General features: G+C 45.6%; 1 protein-coding gene across 8 annotated transcripts in view; it reads right to left on the bottom strand.

Annotated features, from left to right (window-relative positions):
- Positions 1-19,870, bottom strand: part of SEZ6L (seizure related 6 homolog like) — a 188,421-nt gene that overhangs the window by 71,857 nt on the left and 96,694 nt on the right. For 6 of the 8 annotated variants that reach the window (XM_019663965.1, XM_019663966.1, XM_019663967.1 and 3 more), the window contains exon 2: positions 16,100-16,198. The exons of the other annotated variants lie outside the window; for them this stretch is intronic. In XM_019663965.1, the coding sequence (XP_019519510.1) occupies positions 16,100-16,198 (99 nt within the window). The remainder of the gene's footprint in view (positions 1-16,099; positions 16,199-19,870) is intronic. 8 annotated transcript variants of the gene reach the window in all.

Here is a 19,870-nt window from a genome sequence, read left to right as displayed (position 1 = left end):
AACTTGGGCCAGTGAAGCAACGTCCTCCACAACTAGACTGAAGAACAAAAGGACAGCAACTTGTCTGTTCCCCTTCCCCCAATTCCCCAGCGCTGTTCTCATCCTCCCAATTCCCCAATAAAAATCTTTAAAAAAATAAAGAATTATGGGGTATTGTTATCACTGGCATCCTTCTCGACTTGAAGCAGCCCCTTCTCCCCAACCCCTCTCTTTCTAAACCATTGTTCTGTTTGCATCTCTTTCGTGTTTTTCAAACCTCCCAGATGATACACCCCATCCCCCACCATGTTCCCTGTTAAAATACAAATGATTAGTCTCCTCTGCTAGACCCATTATGTCTGAATCTCCAGGGAAGCTGAAGATTGAAAAGCCCATCCAGTGACTCTTATTATCATGGTTATCAGAAAAGTCCATTTTGGGACCTGTGATCTCGCCTAACTTCCTATGTGGCCCTCATTAGTTTTGCCTTCTAAGTGCATGGAGTTGTAGGTGGCAAGTGGGTGCAGCAGGTGGTGACTCTTTCCAAGGCCTGGGACCTCCCCCGGACATTCCGGCCCTTTGAGATCCAACACAGCCAACTAGAGCAGAAGGAAATGCAAGAGAAAAGTCCCACAATCAGCTTCCTTCCACTGCCCCTGCGCCCTCCTCTGGAGTCCCTAGGGTAAAACCCAGGGCTAACTGAGCACAGCAACTAGAAAGCATCTTAGGAAGTAGAGCCAGCTGGGCTGAGTCAGCCCTTCCCCTCTGAAAACTTCCAGGGAGAGTTGCATAGCCACCAGGAACATTCACCTCCCTTCTCAAAGCTCACACACTCTGGGATCTCTCTGGAGGGCTTCAAACTGAAGGCCATGTTGAAGACAGTTGGGTGTGGACCTGCAGTCTGCAAAGCCTGAAGGCCTTGTTCTCAGCGGGGATGCTGGCCGGAGGACCGCCACGCACAACCAAGTCCCACTGGGAATCAGCCAAACTTGGATTCCAGGGCCTCAGAGATCCAGCAACTTAATCACTTGCTTGAATAGGCTGGTTTTCCTGGGGCTCCAATGACCGCTGTGTTAAGTTAACGCCTCTTTCTCAGAGCCCTGAACATTTTCAATCATTGCTGTCACATTTGGCTGACTCTTCCTTTATCACGTGTGTTCCGTGCTCCGCTCAAATGCTGTCAATCAATTGATGAGTGAAAGTGTTGGGTTCCGATTCTCTCTGCAGGAGAGTCAGCACTCTAGGATATGGTCCCTGTTCTCAAGGAGTTAGAAAGACAGGCACACCACGATAACCAAACAGGATATCAAACAGAAGAGCTGGAGCTTTAGTGAAATACATACTGATGCTTCTCTCCTCTCTCGAGACAGAATGGAGCAGCATTGAAGGTGACTGAACATTTGTTTTGCCTGCCAAGTCTCTCTTTTTTTTAACTTGGATGCAGAGATGGGAGATTATATTGGGAAGCATCCCATTCAAGAAAAAAAAAAAAGCACCTAGTCTGACGCTCTGAAGCTGACGTTTTGTATTTTGACTGCCTGGAACAGGGGAAAAGGCTAAGGACCGGCATGGATTCCAAGCCGTAGCACATCCTCGTGGGCGCAAACCGATGGAGTGTGATGTGGAGGAAACAAAGCTGGGGGATGGTTCTGCTATCATGTTTGGTGAAAAGAGCAAGAGGTAAAAATCCTACAGTGTGTGTGGAAATGACTAGAAACAACCAACTGAAACAAACTGCAACACAGAGAGAGTTGCCTTTTGACACGAAGAAATGACACCAAAAGGATTGGTCCTGGCTGCCTTTGGGTGATAGGACTGTTGAGTGATATTTCTTCCTTCTTTATTTTTGGTATTTTCCAAAAATGTGTAAATAAATATTTAATACTTTCTTAAATGAAAAAACAATATTTACGTAAAGAGCAGGCTTTGAAGCCTACCGTTAGCACCCAGAGTGAAGGCAGACAGACACATTTGTCATCACAGGAGTGTTTCATTCCCTACCTGGGTCATTGAGGCAACTTTGGAATTCAGTTTCCCGGTGGGGATGAGGATAATTCTTCTCTCATTGGGTTTTTCACAGTGAAGACTTTTAGGGGACAGGACTAGCAGATGCATCATTTCACATATTTTTGGTAAAGGGTCCTATAAAAATGTTAGTTGCTATTCCAACCATCATTACCAGTATCTGTTTCAGTGGTGGTTTCTTGCACCTTCACACTCCACAAGAAGGGCTTGCCCAGCCTATCCTGGTTGTTGTGCTTGGCCCCAACAGGGACAAACCAGAAATTAAATATCACATCTTACAGACCCAAAGGCTTCTAGAGTTCCTGGCTACAAACTGGGCAGAGAAAGGAACTGAGGTACAGAGAGAAAAAATGGCTGCCCAGTATCACACAGCACTTTAGTCACAAAACAAGGCTATCTGAGGTTTGAAAAAAACACACCAAAGCACACCCAACAAAACCAGGGACATCAGAACCACCCTGGGCTGCATAATTGTTTGCTGGGGGGCAAGGGGCTGTCCCGTGCATGGCAGGATGTTGGGCGGCATCTCTGGCCTCCATCCAGTAGCAACTTCCCTTCTAGTCCTGGTTGTGACAATCAAAAACAATTCCAGACGTTGCCAAATGTTCCCTGGTGGGAGTGGGGGTGGGGGTGGGGGCAAAACTGCCTCTGATTGATGACCCCTGCGTTAACCACACTTAACAAAACAGGTGACCTGGCACTGCCCTCAGAACGAACTAGACCTTCCCTCCCATTCCCAGAGCTAATCAGCTTTGTTCTGCTTGTATCTGTGAATTTTAGGGTTGGAGAAGGTTTTAGCGTAATCCTCATTGTATAGATAAGGACGTTGGATTGAGTGAGGGCTGAGTTTTCTTCTCCCGCTCACATTTGATCATCGACTCATTCATATTCATTCATTCATTCATTCATTCATTCATTCATTCATTCATTCAGTGAGCGCCTACTATGTGCCTGCCCCTGGGCCAGGCAACAGGTGCTGGCATCCAGAGGTCAACCTTGGATAAGGAATAGCCGGAGATGATGAGCTCAACCCATTCCTTCCAGCCAGAGAGGACCCAGGGTACCCGGCTTACTCAGTCCTGTGGGCACAAGGACCCTTAGATAAACTAATGATGCCCCTCACATCTGGACTTGGAGAAGACTTTCTGGGACAAAGGACAGAGGAGGGAGGTGGGCTTGTGCGGGACAGTGGGGTTTTATCTACTGCCTCAGTTACAGCCCTTTTAACCTGTATGCTCATGCTAACAATACCAACATTCTGATAGAAACTTATACCCCACAAAGTGCATCTCCAGGTGTGACCGCTTTCTAACCTCCAAACAATTCTGTGAGATCGGCATTTTGTTTTTCCCATTTTATAGAAGAAAAAAAACAAACCCCTCAAGCCTTAGAGAGAGGAAGTGACTTGTCCACGATCATAGAACCAGTTGGGATAGAATTAAGACGGTTTCTGACATTGTGCTCTTCCCTATTTCCCATACCCTCAGACAGTTTCCCCCCCCTATAAAATAGTTTATTTGAAAAAAAAATGCAAGACAGGACAACCAACATGGCGCAGCAGGTAAACGCTGCGCTTACCTTCTCTCACAACCACATCAAAATCACAACTACTCTTCAAAACAACCATTATTCAGAATCACCTAAAATCAAGCTGAACTGAAGCCTTTCAACTAAGGACCTGCAGAAGAAGCCACCTCCAGCCTGGTAGGAAAGGCAGAGACATGGAACGGGCTGGTCCCATATCCGTGTGTGACTGTTAAAGATTGGGAAGGATATTTCGGCTGTGGGGGCCCCCACGTCCCCCAAAGGAGCGAGAAGTCCCAGCCCCACCCTAACCTAGGGTTCCAGTGCCGGGGAGAGAAGTCTCCATAATTTCTCGTTGTGAAAACCAGCGGAGATTGTGACTGAGTGAGACTGAGTGTGGCTGCACTCACAAGCGCTCCTCTTAAAGGGACAGTGCACAGGCTTACCTACCAACGGAACCACTGGCTCTGAGTTCCAGCACTGGCACAGCAGCTGGAAAGCTGGCAGGGACAAATGGTGGGGAACTGAGCTGTCTGGCTTAGGACAAGGGCTGGAGAGGTAGCTTTCTTCTGGACAGGAGAGCTGGTGGAGGCCATTGTTTCTTTGCTAAGTCCTCCCCCTTTCCCCAGGTGCAGACACAGGAGGCCACCATTTCTGAGTCTCCCCAATTCATTCACCACACCCTGGGGATTTGAGACCTGGCCACGCACAAGTTTTCGGCACACCCAGGCCACTTACAGTGGCTTTTTCGTGCAGACCGGCTGCCTTGGCTCAAGCTGCAGAGTTTCCTAGAGTCTCGCAAAGGTTTGTAGAACCCAGACAAGCAGCATCTGGCTTGAGTGTGTCCTGTGCCTCTGGCTGAGCAGCCCTAAGCCAGCACTAGCGGCAGCCGGCCTTGGTTTGCAGCTTGGCCTCTCAACGTGCTTCTAAGCATAGCACGGGTAGCAGCCATTTGCGGATTTCTTTGTGGCTCCTGCCAGGTGGTCCCGGGTGGGGCATAGGCTGTAGCTGAACTTGACCTACAGCAGATCCCCCTCCAAGGTGGTTCTGGGACTGGTGCCCCCAGTGGCCAGCTTCAAAACGAGCTGGAGAATCACCCAGCCGCCTCCTAGAATGACAAATGGAGACAAGCAGGCTACCAGAGGCAGAGTTCCAAACACTGGTTATAAAGATGCTCAGTGATCTCAGGGAGAACTTCAATCGAGAGATAGGAAGCGTAAAAATGGAGATGGAAACCATAAGAAAGAACCAGTCAGAAATAAAGGATACAATAATGGAAATGAATATAATACATGGAATCAACAGTAGATTAGATGAAGCAGAGGATCCAACCAGCGATGCAGAAGATAAGGTAGCAGAAAACACCCAACCAGAACAGCAAAAAGAAAAAAGAATCCAAAAAATTGAGGAGAGTTTAAGGGGCCTCTGGGACAACATCAAGCATACCAACATTCGCATTATAGGGGTACCAGAAGGAGAAGAGAGCAAGGAATTGAAAACCTATTTGAAGAAATAACGACAGAAAACTTCCCTAGCCTGGTGATGGAAATAGATATACAAGCCCAGGAAGCACAGAGAGTCTCAAACAAGATAAACCCAAAGAGGCCCACACCAAGACACATCATAACTAAAATGCGAAATGTTAAAGACAAAGAGAAATTCTTAAAAGCAACAAGAGAAAAGCAGTTAGTTATCTACAAGGGAGCCCCCATAAGACTGTCAGCTGATTTCTCAACAGAAACTTTGCAGGCAGGAAATATTCCAAGTGATGAAAAGCAACAACATACAACCAAGATTGCTCTACTCACCAAGGCTGTCATTTAGAATTGAAGGACAGATAAGGAGCTTCCCAGACAAGAAAAAGCTGAAGAAATTCATCACCACCAAACCAGTATTACACGGAATCTTAGAGGGACTTCTTTAAGATGGGAGGGGGGTAAAGGATAAGTGAAAGGGGAACAGATTAAGAAGTACAAATTGGTTGTTACACAGTAGTCATGGGGATGTAGGGTATAGCACAAAGAATATACTCAACAATATTGTAATAACTAGGTATGGTGCCAGATAGGTACTAGATTTATCAGGGTGATAGATGGGAATGGGGTTGGGGGCAGGGTGAAAAAGGTGACGGTATTAAGAAATACCAATTGGTAGTTAATACAGTATGGGGAATATGAGCAACAATGTTGTAAAGATCAAGTAAGGTGCCAGATGGGCACTGGACTTATCAGGGGGACCACTTCATGGACGGTGTAGATGCCTGACCACTGCACTGTACACCTGAAGCTGAAGCTGAATAATATTGAATGTCAACTATAACTAAATATATTGGTATATATATTCATGGGATGTGGAGTACAACATAGGGAAGATAGTCGATGGTATTTTAACAGCTATATAAGATGTCAGAGGGTAGTAGCTTGAGGGGTGGGTTATCACTTTATGAGGGGTTTAAATGTCTAACTATTATGTTGCTTTGTACACCTGAAACTAATAAAAAAATAAAATTAAAAAGAAGAAAAAGAGTGCAAGAATGCTTGAAAGGTATGAAATCAAAAGTATGAGCACTGCCCTACCCCCAGCCTGTCCTCCAACCCTGCTTTCTAAAAGGAATCAGTATTAGAATGTATTGATATAAAAATAATGAAATATTTTTCCCTGAAAAAGTGTGATAGCACAGAGGACTGCAGGGTTGGAGTCAGAATTGCTTGCGTTCCAAACTCAGCCTGCTGCTAACGGCCCCCAAGACACTGGGCAGTCACTTCCCCTCTCTGGGCCTCAGTGTTTTCATCTGTAAGATGGGGTTGTCCCAGCCTTAGCTCTTAGGGTTGTTAGAAAGTAAATGAACTCTCAAGTGTAAAGCATGGCACTCACGTAGCAGCCTGTCAACTCTCATGAGCATTGTTGTCACTTTCTGTCTATCTGAACAGTCACAGAGCTCTTACATTGTATATATTGTTCTGACACTTACTAGGAAATGCATTTGGAAATATTTCAGTCGTTCAAAAGGAGACAAACATGAAGGTAACCACTACCCACGTGTGTACGCCTGCAGCTGAAGCTTCTGTTTGTTCGTCCCTATCAGCTCCTCCATCTTCTCCACCCCGAGAGTGCTTTCTTGAATTTAACCTTCAGCGTTCTCATTTATGATGTGCATTGTTATTATTTTACTATTATTGTTATTTACTGTGTGTCTTTATTACACACGTCAATGTCTCTGAACAATTTGTAGTATTGTGTGGCATGTTTCAGAGCTATATAAATGTACTCATTCATATGAATCTTCCTGAAACCTGCTTTTCTTTTTCTTTTTCTTTTCTTTTCTTTCCCTTTCTTGCCCCTTTTCCTTTCTTTTGCTTCCCCTCTTTCCTCTCCTTTCCCTCAACACTTTGTGTGCAATTCATCCATGTTGATAAGTAGTTTTCACTGATCCATTTTTCACTGCTGTATAGTATGCCATATATTAGTATTCCATCACCAATCTTTCACTCAAAATCCATCATGAATATCTTTTCATGTCAGCCTATAATGGTCACTTCATTCTTTTTTAATGGCTACCTTAAAATACAAACACATATGTTATTGAACCAGGCTCCAATCAATGAATATTTATGTCGTTACGATTCTCCACTCCGTCCTCCCAAATAACTTTGCAATAAAGACACATCTTTGGTGAACATGTCCAGGTAATTCTTCAGGAGAGTGGCCTAGAGGTTGCATTGCTCAACCTGAGTGAGGGAGGGAGTCACCTTTTATTGTGCCTCATTTTATACAGTTTGATTAATTTGCCACATGCATGCTATTTATTATAGCAGTAATAATTAGTAATAATGGTTAATAATAATAATAATAATAATAATGAATTTCCTAAGATAGTCACCCCAATTTCAGAGAACGGCAGAGAACCAACCACGGCCTTTCTCAGAGTTTCTAACTGCTCTCACATCTCCATAGTGGGTGGGAAATTCTGCTTTGCTTTAGCAGGGAGTCCCAGGAAGCAACACTGGTATTCACCTCAATTTCTCCTCACTCCTCCTGGAAGAGGAGGGGCCATCTGATTGGAGCTATTAAGGAAAGATAAAGATATCACTGATGTCCACTGCATCATGTTTCCAGTGCAGAGCCACTGACCTGAAGAGCCAGCAATGTGGCTCTCCCTCTCTCCTTTCTTCCCTCTCTCCTTCCTTCCCTCCCTCCCTTCCTCTCTCCCTCCCTCTGCAGACACATCTCTGCTGTGCCTGGATACACAAAACTGAAGTCACTTGGGGAGGAAACAGTACAGGTGTCCCACTGTGGTCTGCATCCTAACTTCACCAGTAGTAAAGCTGATCCCAGCCAGCTCCTTGCTGCTTAAAATCATAGGTAAGGACTGGTGAGGTGAGTGATGACCACCCTCAGCCCCTATGCTGACTAATTAGAGTCCAGAGTCTTGGGAGACCCTTCTAACAGGTCTAATTATCTTGTTTATTACACTTAGGTTAAGCAAGAGTACTCTGTACTTTACCTAGCACATCACACTCTTCTATGGGGTACTGACTTTTCAGTTATATTAAATGGCCCCTGGTGGTCCTCTCTCTACCTTTGGCAAGACAGATGAGAATCTTTATACATAGGTAGACCATCAGCTACCACAGAATTCCCACCAAAGGTGATGGGGATAAAACAGTGAACAACATCGATAGCCCATCGGATTGTACCAGATTAGCCCTTGAAAATGATCGAATGATCATATTTTGTTTTTAAAGTAAAAAAAAAATAATCTACGGCAGGGGGGGAGTACTTTTAAGGTGTAAATCAGATCATAGGAACTTATTGCTTAAAACCTGCCAGTGGCTTCCCATCACACGGAAAATAAGATCAAATCACCTTTCCACGGGCTACAAAGCCTTTGGGTTCTGGCCTTGGACCTCCCTGTCCATCATTATCTCTTACCATTTCCCTCCTCAAATAATAATATAACTACACACACACTTTTTATTTTCTGCTCCTTAAACCTTCGAAGTTCATTCTGCACCCCAGGGTTCTTGCATATGCTATTCCCTCTGCTTGGAACTCTCTTCTTTGATATCTTTGCTTGGCTGACGCCCTGTGGTCATTAAGGCCTCCAATCAGCTTCTCCAAGATACCCCATCACTTCCCTCTCATTCCCCTTTGAGCATGACTGCCATCTGAATTAATCGTGGTGGTTTCTTTCCTTGTTCATTGTCTGTCTCCACGAGGTAGCCCATACCCACGCAGTAACACCTCTCATGGCCACACGTGTCCCAAGTGTGGAGTAACTGGGACACTCAGAAGCTGTCTGGGGACCACAAAGCCCCTCCCCCCTCATACTTTTGTCCCACACGCTGAGTTGGGGTTTGCCCTGAATCTTCTCATCAATCTAAGTTAATGTACTGCTGAGTGAAAAAAGTATATAAACTTGACTTATTTTGTTCCCTATTTTATCCCCCATGCCTACAACAGTGTCTTTAATGTAGGAGAAATGCAGTAAATATTTCTTGAATCCATCAAGGGAGAAAGGTAGAAGGGAGAAAAGAGCAGGAAGATGCGAAGTGATGGAGAGAAGGCCAGGAGGTTGGGACAGGAGACCTAGCATTCATCTTTGGATTTCCTGCACTGCCCAGCACACACTAGACAGCCAAGGAAAATTGTGGGAGAAGAAAGTAAGGGTGCTTTGGGGTGTTTAGCACCTTAGTTGGGAGCTGATGAAGTTTCGCTCAAATCCAGGAACTCTAGGATTCTGCATGTGGCTGTGCAGGGCTGGTGGTGTAGGGATTGCTAACACAAGACCAAGCGCCCAGGGCTCACCCTGGGGAAAGCTGCTATGGTCTGGTCCTCAGCTTTCTCAAGGACCAGTTGTTCTAACTTCCTTTTTTTCACCCACATTTCTCCCCAGGGCTAACATAAACAGATTTCTAGTCTGAGTCCTCCCTCCACCTGGAGATGAGTTACTGGCAGGGAAGTGAGTGGCAGCGAAGAGGGAGGGGCCTGGGAGCATTGATTGAGCATCTGTGATTGGACAGCGCCATTGGAGGACGCAGGGAAGGCTCAAGGCCCTCGGTGGAAGGGAAAGGAAATCAAAGCCCCGCTGCTTCCTCCCAGGCGGTTCACCCTCCATGGAGGAGAGGCAGGACGATTCCCTCAAAATGGGATCAGCCCACACCAGATCATTTAAGGATCATCCCTACCAGGCTTAGAGTCCATCACTGTGAAAAAATCGTCTAAGATGACCATTTTGGGCGATGTCCTGTAGTCGCAGACAGAGCACGAGAGCTGCCCACGGCAGGCCAGACCCCATGAGGACCAGAGGCACTGGGGTTCCATTCAACACAGTCGAGTGGGATATTGGATGACTCAGGTGTTCATTTTTATAATGCACAAAACAACCTGAGTCCCACAGTGACAGAAGCAAAGGCAGCAAGTTGCATCTTAGACATGTTAAGATATCCTATGACTCCCATAGCCCTTGTTGCAAAAGCCCTGATTCTCTCCCGGACTTTGCTCCATGACTCCAGCCTATTCCATCTGCAGCTGTCAGAGGGATCTTCCTAAACCACCCCCCACCCGGGGACTGGTACGCTTGAAACTCTGCCTTTTCCTGGAAAGCTCCTGGCGCTCTGTCCCAGCAAGCTCCCCATCCTGTTTATCACTGCCTGCCACATCGCAATGAAATAATTTCAGTTCTCCTGAGTTTAATCAACATCTCTCTCTTCCTTGCCCCTGTAATAGCTCCATCACATTGCATATGATACTGTTAACCTCTCCCTGCACGTATGCGCCTTCCCTGACTCCTAACACCATCAAAGAGAAACAGCACATCAACCCCACTATTGTACTTGTCTGGCTCCTTTCTTGTCTTCCCTTCTAGGAGTAAGTTTCCCCAGCACAGCGGTCACTTCCGCTTTGTTCATCACCGTCTCCTAGGACCTATTCCATGGCCATGCACCTGACACATAGTAGGCCCCTCATAGATATCTATTTAATAAATTCTGAATGTGCCTGCGTCGCTGGTTGAGAACAAGCCTTGGTGTGTTAGATAAAGTCCGCTTCTATCAGTGAGGGGTTGGAGACTAGTAGATGGTTTACGCTACTAGCTATTAAAGGCGAATCCTTGGTAAACTTGATACAAGATGAGCATGTTTTGATTTATGATATCCTGACTGAAGAGATGTTCTAGGTGAACGTACACCCTGACTTGTTTTAATTACAAACATAATTTCATCCTGGTCCAAGCAGAGCATAAAAGCTTTCCATCCCCATAAACCACACGGTGTGCTTTAGCTGCCAGAGGGCAGAGAGAAGCCCAACTGGTGAATTTGTTTGGTCTCTTCATTTTGCTGGCACTGCCCAACATGCCACGGTCCTATGGATGGAGGGGAGATTTTGGTGCGAGGTACACATTGCCCAAAACAGCACACCAAAATGCGCATGTGAGCTGTCACCCCAACCCTTCCTCCTGAGTCTGCTGCAGAAACCCAGGAGGCCACCGGGCACTTCCAGCACAGAGAACAAGCTTGTGCAGGCAAGAAAGGACTCTCGGTGTTTCGGCTACAAGAGTAATTATTTGATAATTGTCCTCTGTGAGCTAGCTTCTCCCACACGAATGGGCTTCCTTTGTAATTCGTGTTGGGTTCAGAAAGCCTTGAACGTTCTTTTATGTCCAGTTACGTCTCATCAGAGCATCAGCTGGGCAGTGCATCTATCTTTCCCGTAAATGAGGCCTGATAGCTGTTGGCACAGGGGTGTGATCCGGCCTTTGTGTCTTTAACAATCTGATTAACTGTGGTTGACATTAGTGCCAACCGATTAGCATTTAAACACCCTTCTCCCCTCCTGCCTCCATCCTTCCCCCTCCCCCCTCCCACCCCTACTTCATTCATATCTCATGGTGAGACTTGGTGATTTCTTGTCGGTAGTGGAGGGGAGAGGAACACAGCATGATTTATTTGTGTACATGAAAATCAGTGAGTCATTGAGGGAGGGCTGAGAGACAGGCACACAAGACAGCTCAGAGAGGAAACCCACAGTGGGAAATCTATCGAGATTCAATTACCACTATACTCACCCAGACAAATCTAATACTTGGGGATGAATCCAGACGGTTTACAAGTGAGTTTAAAAGACATAGCAAGTGGGGAGCATTTGAGATCTTGCTCCCAGCATATCTCGTCAGTTTGGCTCACATAAACTCTTACAAAAATTCAAAGATAAATAAATATATATAAAAGATATAGCAAGTTTACAATTTCTCTTCACCTGTTTGCTCAGCTTCACAGACAAAAATGAAGAGCAAGTCGGCATCCCAGGACGCTTATAGGATGTGCTCAGAGGCGGAGATGACCCGGGAAGGCAGGAGACCTGGCCTTGGCACTGTTTTTACCGTTAAACTGCTATGTGACTTTGAGCAAATTCCACCTTTCAAAGCCTTGCTTTCTGGTCTCATGAAGTTAGGACAGTGATCTTTACCTGATTAACCTTGAAACAAACATTGGGGCGATGGGACGGGGAGGAGTTTTGTGTATGATTGCACTTTAAAATGTCCAAAGCCATAAAGAAGATGTGGTATAGATACACAATGGAATAATACTCTGTCATAAAAAAAGATGAAATAGTGCCATTTGCAGCAACATGGATGGATGTTGAGATTATAACGCTAAGCAAATTAAGTCAGACAGAAAAAGTCGAGAACCATATGATTTCACCGATATGTAGAATATAAAACTGAAAACAATAAAAGAACAAGAAAAACAAATGAAGAAACAAAACCCCTAGACCCAGACAATAGTTTAGTGGTTACCAGAGGGTAAGGGGGGAGGGGTGTGGTAGATGAAGGTAAAGGGGTCAAATATATGGTGATGGAAGGAGAACTGACTCTGAGTGGTGAGCACACAATGGGATATATAAGTGATGTATTACACAAGTGTACACCTGCAATCTATGTAACTTTGCTAACAATTGTCACCCCAATAAACTTTAATAATAATAATTTAAAAAGATGTCCAAAGCAGTCTTACAATTGCAAGGCTTAATTTGTTTCATTTAAGAGATGAGGGCAGGTCTCTCTTCAGACATAACAGGGACAAGAGGCTTTATTTGCTGGGGACAAATAAGACATTCTCATGGCTTTACCTGTTGTGTTGAATGCTGAATACTGTAAACATATTTTCTCTTCCTTACGATTTTCTTAATAACATTTTCTTTTCTCCAGCTTACCTTATTGTAAGAACACAGTACATAATACAGATAGCATACAAAATATGTGTTAATCGACTATGTTATTGGTAAGGCTTCTTGTCAACAGTGGGCTATTAGTAGTTAAGTTTTTGGGGAGTCAACAGTTATACATGGACTTTTGACCACGTGGGGAGTCGGCACTCCTAACCCCTGCATTGTTCAAGGGTCAACTGTATTTGTTCCACGTCTCTCCTCCAGCTGGCCCCAGAACCCTGGCCTGGATGCTTCCAGAGTGAACGCCAAGTACTTCCTACTACAAACAAATTAGCACAGGATCTGCTCCAGCCAAGAGGTCCCAGAGACAAAGGAGGGCCCTAACTGTGCCCTACGGGTGGCAGAGACCCAGGTGCTCCTCCTGAGGACTGGACTGCAGAGAAAAGTGAAAGGACAACGTCTACAAAGGCGGAACCCAAAGGCACCTCAGAGGTGCGAGAACTGGCCCAGGATGCCTATTTAACAGATGGGCAAACTGAGGCCTGTGGTATGAAGGAAAAAGCTCTGAATTAGGATAGTCAGGATGCCTCATTAACTTCCTCTGTGTCCTTTGGTAAGTCCATTCTCATCTCTAGAGTTCCATTTTAATCTCTGTATAATGGAATCATTTCTTTACATGAAACCTTAATAAGAATGGCAATACATAATTGTGCAGTAAAGGATTCACTCAGCAGGCTTGGATTGTCCACACCCTGCATATTCCAGAGAAAGTTCCCTGGCTTCTGGAAGGGAGCCTCTAAGACCCTGATAAAAGTGTGATTGTTTATCTGGGGGCATTGGGCCCTGCTAGGAACTCTCTGCTAACAATGTTATTTATGGTGTGAGCCTTGGGCATGGTATCAGTTTGACCTTGACAGAGGCTGCAGACTAAGTCAGCCACGTGGGTGGTCACTTATGCCTATGTGACCAGCCCCCAGTAAAATCCCTGGACACCAAGGCTCAGGTGAGCTTTCCTGGTTGACAATATTTTGTGGGTGTTGCATAGCATCTCATGTTGAAAGTAGGTGCTGCCTGCACAACTCCATGGGACGAGGATAACTGGGAGCTTATGCCTGGTCTCTTCAGGACTCTGCTCCATGAGCTTATTCCCTTTGCTGATTTTGGTCTGAATCCTCTCACGGTAACAAATCAGAGCTCTGAGTGTGATGGCTTCTCTGAGTTCTGTGAGTCCTTCTAGCAAATGATTAAACCTGAGGGTGGTCTTGGGGTCCTCTGAACCCTTATAATCAGCCCAAAATGGGACTACATGGATTGAATCAGGAGTTGGGGTGTGAGTCTGAGAGCTGCCCCTTAAGTTTTCCCCTTATCTGAGCCACCTTTGATGATGATGACAGTGATGATGATAATGATGATGGTGATGATGAGGATGGTGATAGTGGTGATGAAGGTGGTGGTGGTGATGACAGTGATGATGAGGGTGGTGATGATGGTGGCGATGATGATGATGGTGATGATGATGATGATGGTGGTGGTGGTAGTGGTGGTGATGATGGAGGCTAATGGTGATAAGTGTCGGGTCCTACAGTACATGCTTTTACATGGATCATTTCATCTGCTCCTCTCAATGCCCCTGGGAGGTAAGTACTATTATTTATTACCCCTATTTTACAGATGAAGAAACTGAGACTCAAAGAAGTTTGGTCACTTGCCCAAAGCAACACAACTAGTATAATAGCTGGTGGGGTTGGGATCTGAACATAATTTGTAAAGCACTGGGCAAGATAGTCTCTTATATCCCCTCCATACCTGATGTCATGCAGATAGGTGATGTTAAGAGACCATTCATCTTTGGGGGCCATAGCTGACCATTGTGGGGTTTGGAGGAAGAAATAGTTTCTGCATATCCCCACTTGTCCCCTGCTCTCTCAGGTGACTCTGTCCATGCCAGATCCACGCCTGCCGCCTTCCAGGTCAGTGTCAAGAGGGACTTGGGCCAGAAATAGAAGCCATTCCTTCTCTTCTACCCCATCTCATTGCCTCCTTTCCTCCCCTCTCATCCATCCTATTCCAGTCCATCTCATCCCATTCCATTTCACCACATTCCACCCCATCCATCCCACTCTCTCCCATTCAATTGCTTTTTATTTTACTCTCTCTCATCCCTTCACAGTCCACCCATCTCATCCCAATCCATTCCATCTGATAACCACATACTGAACACACACTCTGTGTTTCGGGGATATAGGATGCACAGCACACCTCTCTACCCTCAGCCTTTACAGGTCAAGGTTCTCACCAAGCAGATGAGCTCAGTGTAAGCTGGGGAGCAGGCTGGCACAGTCTAAAGCCGAGCCCCAGGCTCCTCCATTCTCTGACTCCTGGGCCTTAATGCCTTCCTCTTGGAGCCCAGCCAGCCTCTGCTCAGCGTCTAATGAGCTTTTGCAGCCAAGAAGAACAACGGATCGGGTGTGTGTGGGCCTGAGGCTGAGGTAGTGCACAGAGCCTCCCTTCACTCCCAGGCCTGCCTCATGGGCAGGTGGTGGGTGTGGGGCTCGGGGGAAGCACTGCAGAGGCAGACTCGATGGTCCTCAGAGTGGCCATTGTCAGCAGCCTGCCCCGCGGAGGCTACACAGAGAGCCTCAGTGTCCTGGTGCCCACCTGGCCCACTTCATGGGCACTGAGCCCGTACGCCCTGGCCCTGGGCCATCTCCCTGGGTGGAGGCAGGAGCTCCTTTTATTCACTCAGCAGCCCCCTCTGCCAAGGTTGGCTCAGCACACGTGGGGCTGGTGACACAGAGAAAGATCGACGCAGAGAGAGGAAGAAGGAAGGGCCACAATCTCCCTTTTTCAGGAACAATAACTGTAGCTGTATTCACACTATCACTAATACGTTTGACATAATGATATCAACGGCGACCACTTTTTTGGACCTTATGATGTGCTAAGTGTTTTACATGCACCATCTCATTTAATCCTCAGAACGACTCTGTGATGTAAGGACTGTTAGTTTTCCCATTTTGCAGATGGGAAAACTGAGACTCATAGAGGGAAATTCACGCACCCAAGAACACACTGGGAGAGTGTGGTGGAACTGGGATTCAACCCAGGTCTGTTTGACATAGGAGCCCCTTAATGTCTAGCTCTATGCTATTTCAGGTACTGTTCAAAGCATTCTAAGCACATTATCTTATTTAATTTTCACAATAGCGATTTATCAATTCATCCATACCTTCATACAATCTTTCAAAAAACTCCCTGAAAATCCACTGGGTGCCAGGCATTGACCTCAGCAATGGGGAAGATAAAAATATGGTGGAAACAGTCTCTGTTCTCAAAGGAAGGTGGGGATGGAAGGGAGGTAAGCTAACTCCAGGGCTCATGCTTTTCTCTCCAAGGCACTTACATCTATCTGAGGCTGTGGGGCCAGGAGCGAGGGGTCCTGAGGTTTGTCCTTTACCTCTGCCTGGAGTTTTCCACTTGGCATAAGATAACCAGATAAAACCTGGCAGAGGGATAAGAGCATTAGGTCAGAACTCAGATCTTTTGTGTCCAACACCCAAAGTGAGGATGGTCACGTAGACCATATTTAGAATCTCTTGGTCCCAAACATATGTTTTAATGCATTTCATAAACTTTTATTGAAGTGTAACATATGTCTAGAAAAGTCCACTCAGTGAGCTTTCTTAAGTTGGACATGCCTATATAACTGGCAACCAGATCAGGAAGCAAAATTGCCAGCACATACTGTATTCTCGGGTCACTCCCCTCAGGGCATCCCCTATTTGGCTGTATATGTTTGAGATTTCGTTTGGCTGCTTATGAATTCATTGGATAATTATGCAACATGTTCTCTTTTGTATATGGTTCCTTTCACTCATTGTATTTGTAAGATTTAGTCATGTTGTTGAGTGTAGCAGCAGTTCATTCCTTTTTTATTGCTGCATAGTAGTCCATCTGTGACTATACCACAAATTAGCCATTCTCCTGCTGAGGGGATTTGAGTTGCTTCCAGTTTTTGGCTATTATGAATAGTATAACAGTGAATATTGTATTATTAATACATGTATTTTGGTGCACATGTGTACTCATTACTGTTGGATGTATTTCCAGTGGAATGCTGGTTGCACAGTATGGCATGTGCATCTTTAGTAGATACTGCCACAAATTGAGTACAAATCTTCCAATTTTGATTAAAAAAATCTATCCAGCTGCTTTCTTACAATGCAGTAACTAGCAGACGGATAGAAAACTAATGTTGTTTATATAAATACTAACTACTATTTTTATTGCTGTTCTGTTGTTTCTATTCTTTCAGGACTTGGGAATGAAGGCACACGCTAAGCACCATATGAATGGTTTGGATAAAAACCTGAACCAAGTGATACCCAAAGAGGCCAATGAGACATTATTCTACTACAAATTTCCACTTTCCAAGGGATGGTCGGCCGCGTTTCATCTTCATTTTGGTCTCGATCATTAGTGAACATCTCATTACACCCTTCAATGGGGATTGCTTCTTGCAACTCCCTTTTAACTAAGCATGAACTCAGCTCACCTGGAAAGTAATGACTACAAGATGGCTACCCACATAGAGGGGTAGGAAGGTGGGGCTGAGGGGTGGAGGGTAGGAGGGCAGGGATGCTAGCCATGAGATGGTGTCACAAGCGGCCAGGAGACACCAGGGAGCACTTTCCTTAAGATCCAGCCTTAGGCAACCAGGCTTTCATCTGGAGGCAACGCATCCACCATGCACCATCTTGACCCCCTCTTGGATGAAGAAGAGATGAATGGAGGGGTGCAAAGAGATAAAACTGTAATTCTGAAATGGTCCAAAATTTAAGTATTTAAATAGACATCTTTATGGGGGCACTGGAGGCACCCATAGCTTCTATTCTGCACACTTGCCTCTTACTTTTTTGCCACCATATCTTTGCTGGTATTGTTTTCTCCACCAGGTGAGCCTAATTCCCTGACACACAGAAAGCATGTGTGCGAGCAACACACACACACACACACACACACACACACACACACACACACACACCACAACCATCAGCATCAATGTCTCATTTCCAAAACCTTTGCTAATTCTGCTATCACAAGTTAAGTCTCTTGCTTTGGTTGCTGTTTTTTTGTTTGTTTGTTTGTTTCAGAGATGCAAAAATATTCTTATTTTATAATTGGGGAAATTGAGCCCCAGGGAGGGAAAGCAACTTGTCCAGTGTTATCCAGGAAGTAGTGAAGATGACAACAACTACAATAATAACAATATCTCAACAATAATAATTGAGCCCTTACTATATGCCAAGAACTGGGCTCAACACTTCACCATGCATATCATCTTATTTAATCCTTCTGTGTCTAGTCCTACCCATTTTCTGGGTTAGGCAACTGAGGTTCAGAAAAATAGGATTGTTATCCCAAAGCTTCTGGAAGTAAGTTTAGCACTGTTCCCAGGTCTGTCCAACTCCAGAGCAAGTGTCTTTAACTCCGTTTTGTGTTCTTGGCTCTCTGGCACCACCCCCAGTGCTCCTGGGAGCACTCTTCGTCTTCATGGGTGGTTTCCCTTCCCTCTTTTCCTGCCTCTCCCTTTGTGCACTAGGCTTGTAACACGAGAATGTCAACTCATTGGCCCCAACGAGATAGAAACTAGTGGGTGAGATAATGCAATATTGATCTTCCCAGGTAGACTCCATTCTTTGTAGCCGAATGGAAGGGAGATTAATGCAGGGCCCTGGTGGAAAGCAAGCAGCATCTGTAAAGCAGCTTCTATGACAGGCAGGATAACATGCTTTATTAGCCTCATGACAAGACAATGTTTTGCCATAATTTTTGATCAGAGACTGGGTGATGTGAGCATCCAAATATGTTTGGGAGGTGGTCACGCTGTGTAAGTGGTAAATGGAAAATAAAGTCAATGGTGGGAGAAGGTGGATTGGAAAGTGGGGTTAGCCTCAGTTTTCCAAAGGGACACAGGAAATGCAATGTATGCTCAGACCTGCAAACTATGAGGCCAGGGTTCCAGTGATGATCCTGGGACACCGTCCGTGACACCTCCCCAAGCTCAAGATTAAATCATCCATTTAAATTCCTGATTCTCTGCCAGGAAGCCCTGGGTATCACCTTCCTCCAGACCAGTGTTTTTCAAAAGAATCTTTTTTTTTCCTAGATTTTTTTTTAATTGGGGAAGGGGAACAATGTTGGGGAATTGGGGAAGGAGAACAGCCAAGTTGTTGTCCTTCAATCTTAGTTGTGGAGGGCGCAGCTAGCTCAGCTGCAAGTTCAGTCGCCATCTGGCCTCCCATTGGCAGCTCTCAGCTGCTCAGCTCAAGGTGCCGTGTTCAATCTTAGTTGCGGGTGGGCATAGCCCACCATCCCACACAGAGTTGAACCGGCAACTTTGTTGTTAAGAGCATGTGCTCTCAACAGCTGAGCCATCCTGCCACCTGTTGGCAGCTCAGCTTTGGTGCAGCTCACTGGCCCATGTGGGAATTGAACCAGTGACCCTGTTGCTCAGAGCTCATGCTCTTAACCGACTGAGCCACTCGGCTGGCCCTCAAAAGAATCTTCTTGCAGCAGAATCTTCTAGACTGATTTTTCAAATGCAGATTCCTGGGTTTCATCCCAGACCCAGTAACTTAGAATTTTGCAGGGTGGGATCGAGGAGTCTGCGCTTTTACCAAGTACCCCAGATGAGTCACATGCCCACTGATGTTGGAGAACCATTGCCATTGGGACTTCCAGGCATGGGGAAAATTGCATCCCATAATAGCTCCATAACCATGTAAAGTTGCATTGAACTGCATTAAAGTTCATCATGTAGTATTTTATAGCCTTTTTCATGTACACGGCACAGTCACATCCGTTGCCTACTTTGATTCTAGAACAAAAAACCTTGTGGAAGAGAAATTATGCTTCCTATTTTGTAACCACAAAAAAGAACCCCTGGCCTACACCCTACTCCATCCCGTCCGGATTTCAGTCTAAGTTCACGGGGATGCTTCCGGGGAGGCTTTAGCACAAGGGGTTATGTGGTCAGTGAAGGCTCTGGGTGCCTCTAGTTGCTGAAGAGAGAGTGGTCCGCCATGAAAACAGAAGTCATTTCCGGGCGGCTCAGTTGGTCACAGCCCGTGCTCTGAACAACAAGGTTGCTGGTTCCCTGTCGGCAAAGATA

The sequence above is a fragment of the Hipposideros armiger genome, unplaced genomic scaffold (genome assembly GCF_001890085.2).
Source record: "Hipposideros armiger isolate ML-2016 unplaced genomic scaffold, ASM189008v1 scaffold_411, whole genome shotgun sequence".
NCBI lineage: Eukaryota > Metazoa > Chordata > Mammalia > Chiroptera > Hipposideridae > Hipposideros > Hipposideros armiger.
The sequence above is the reverse complement of the archived record's forward strand: the minus strand, read 5'-3'. Positions and strand labels throughout refer to the sequence as shown.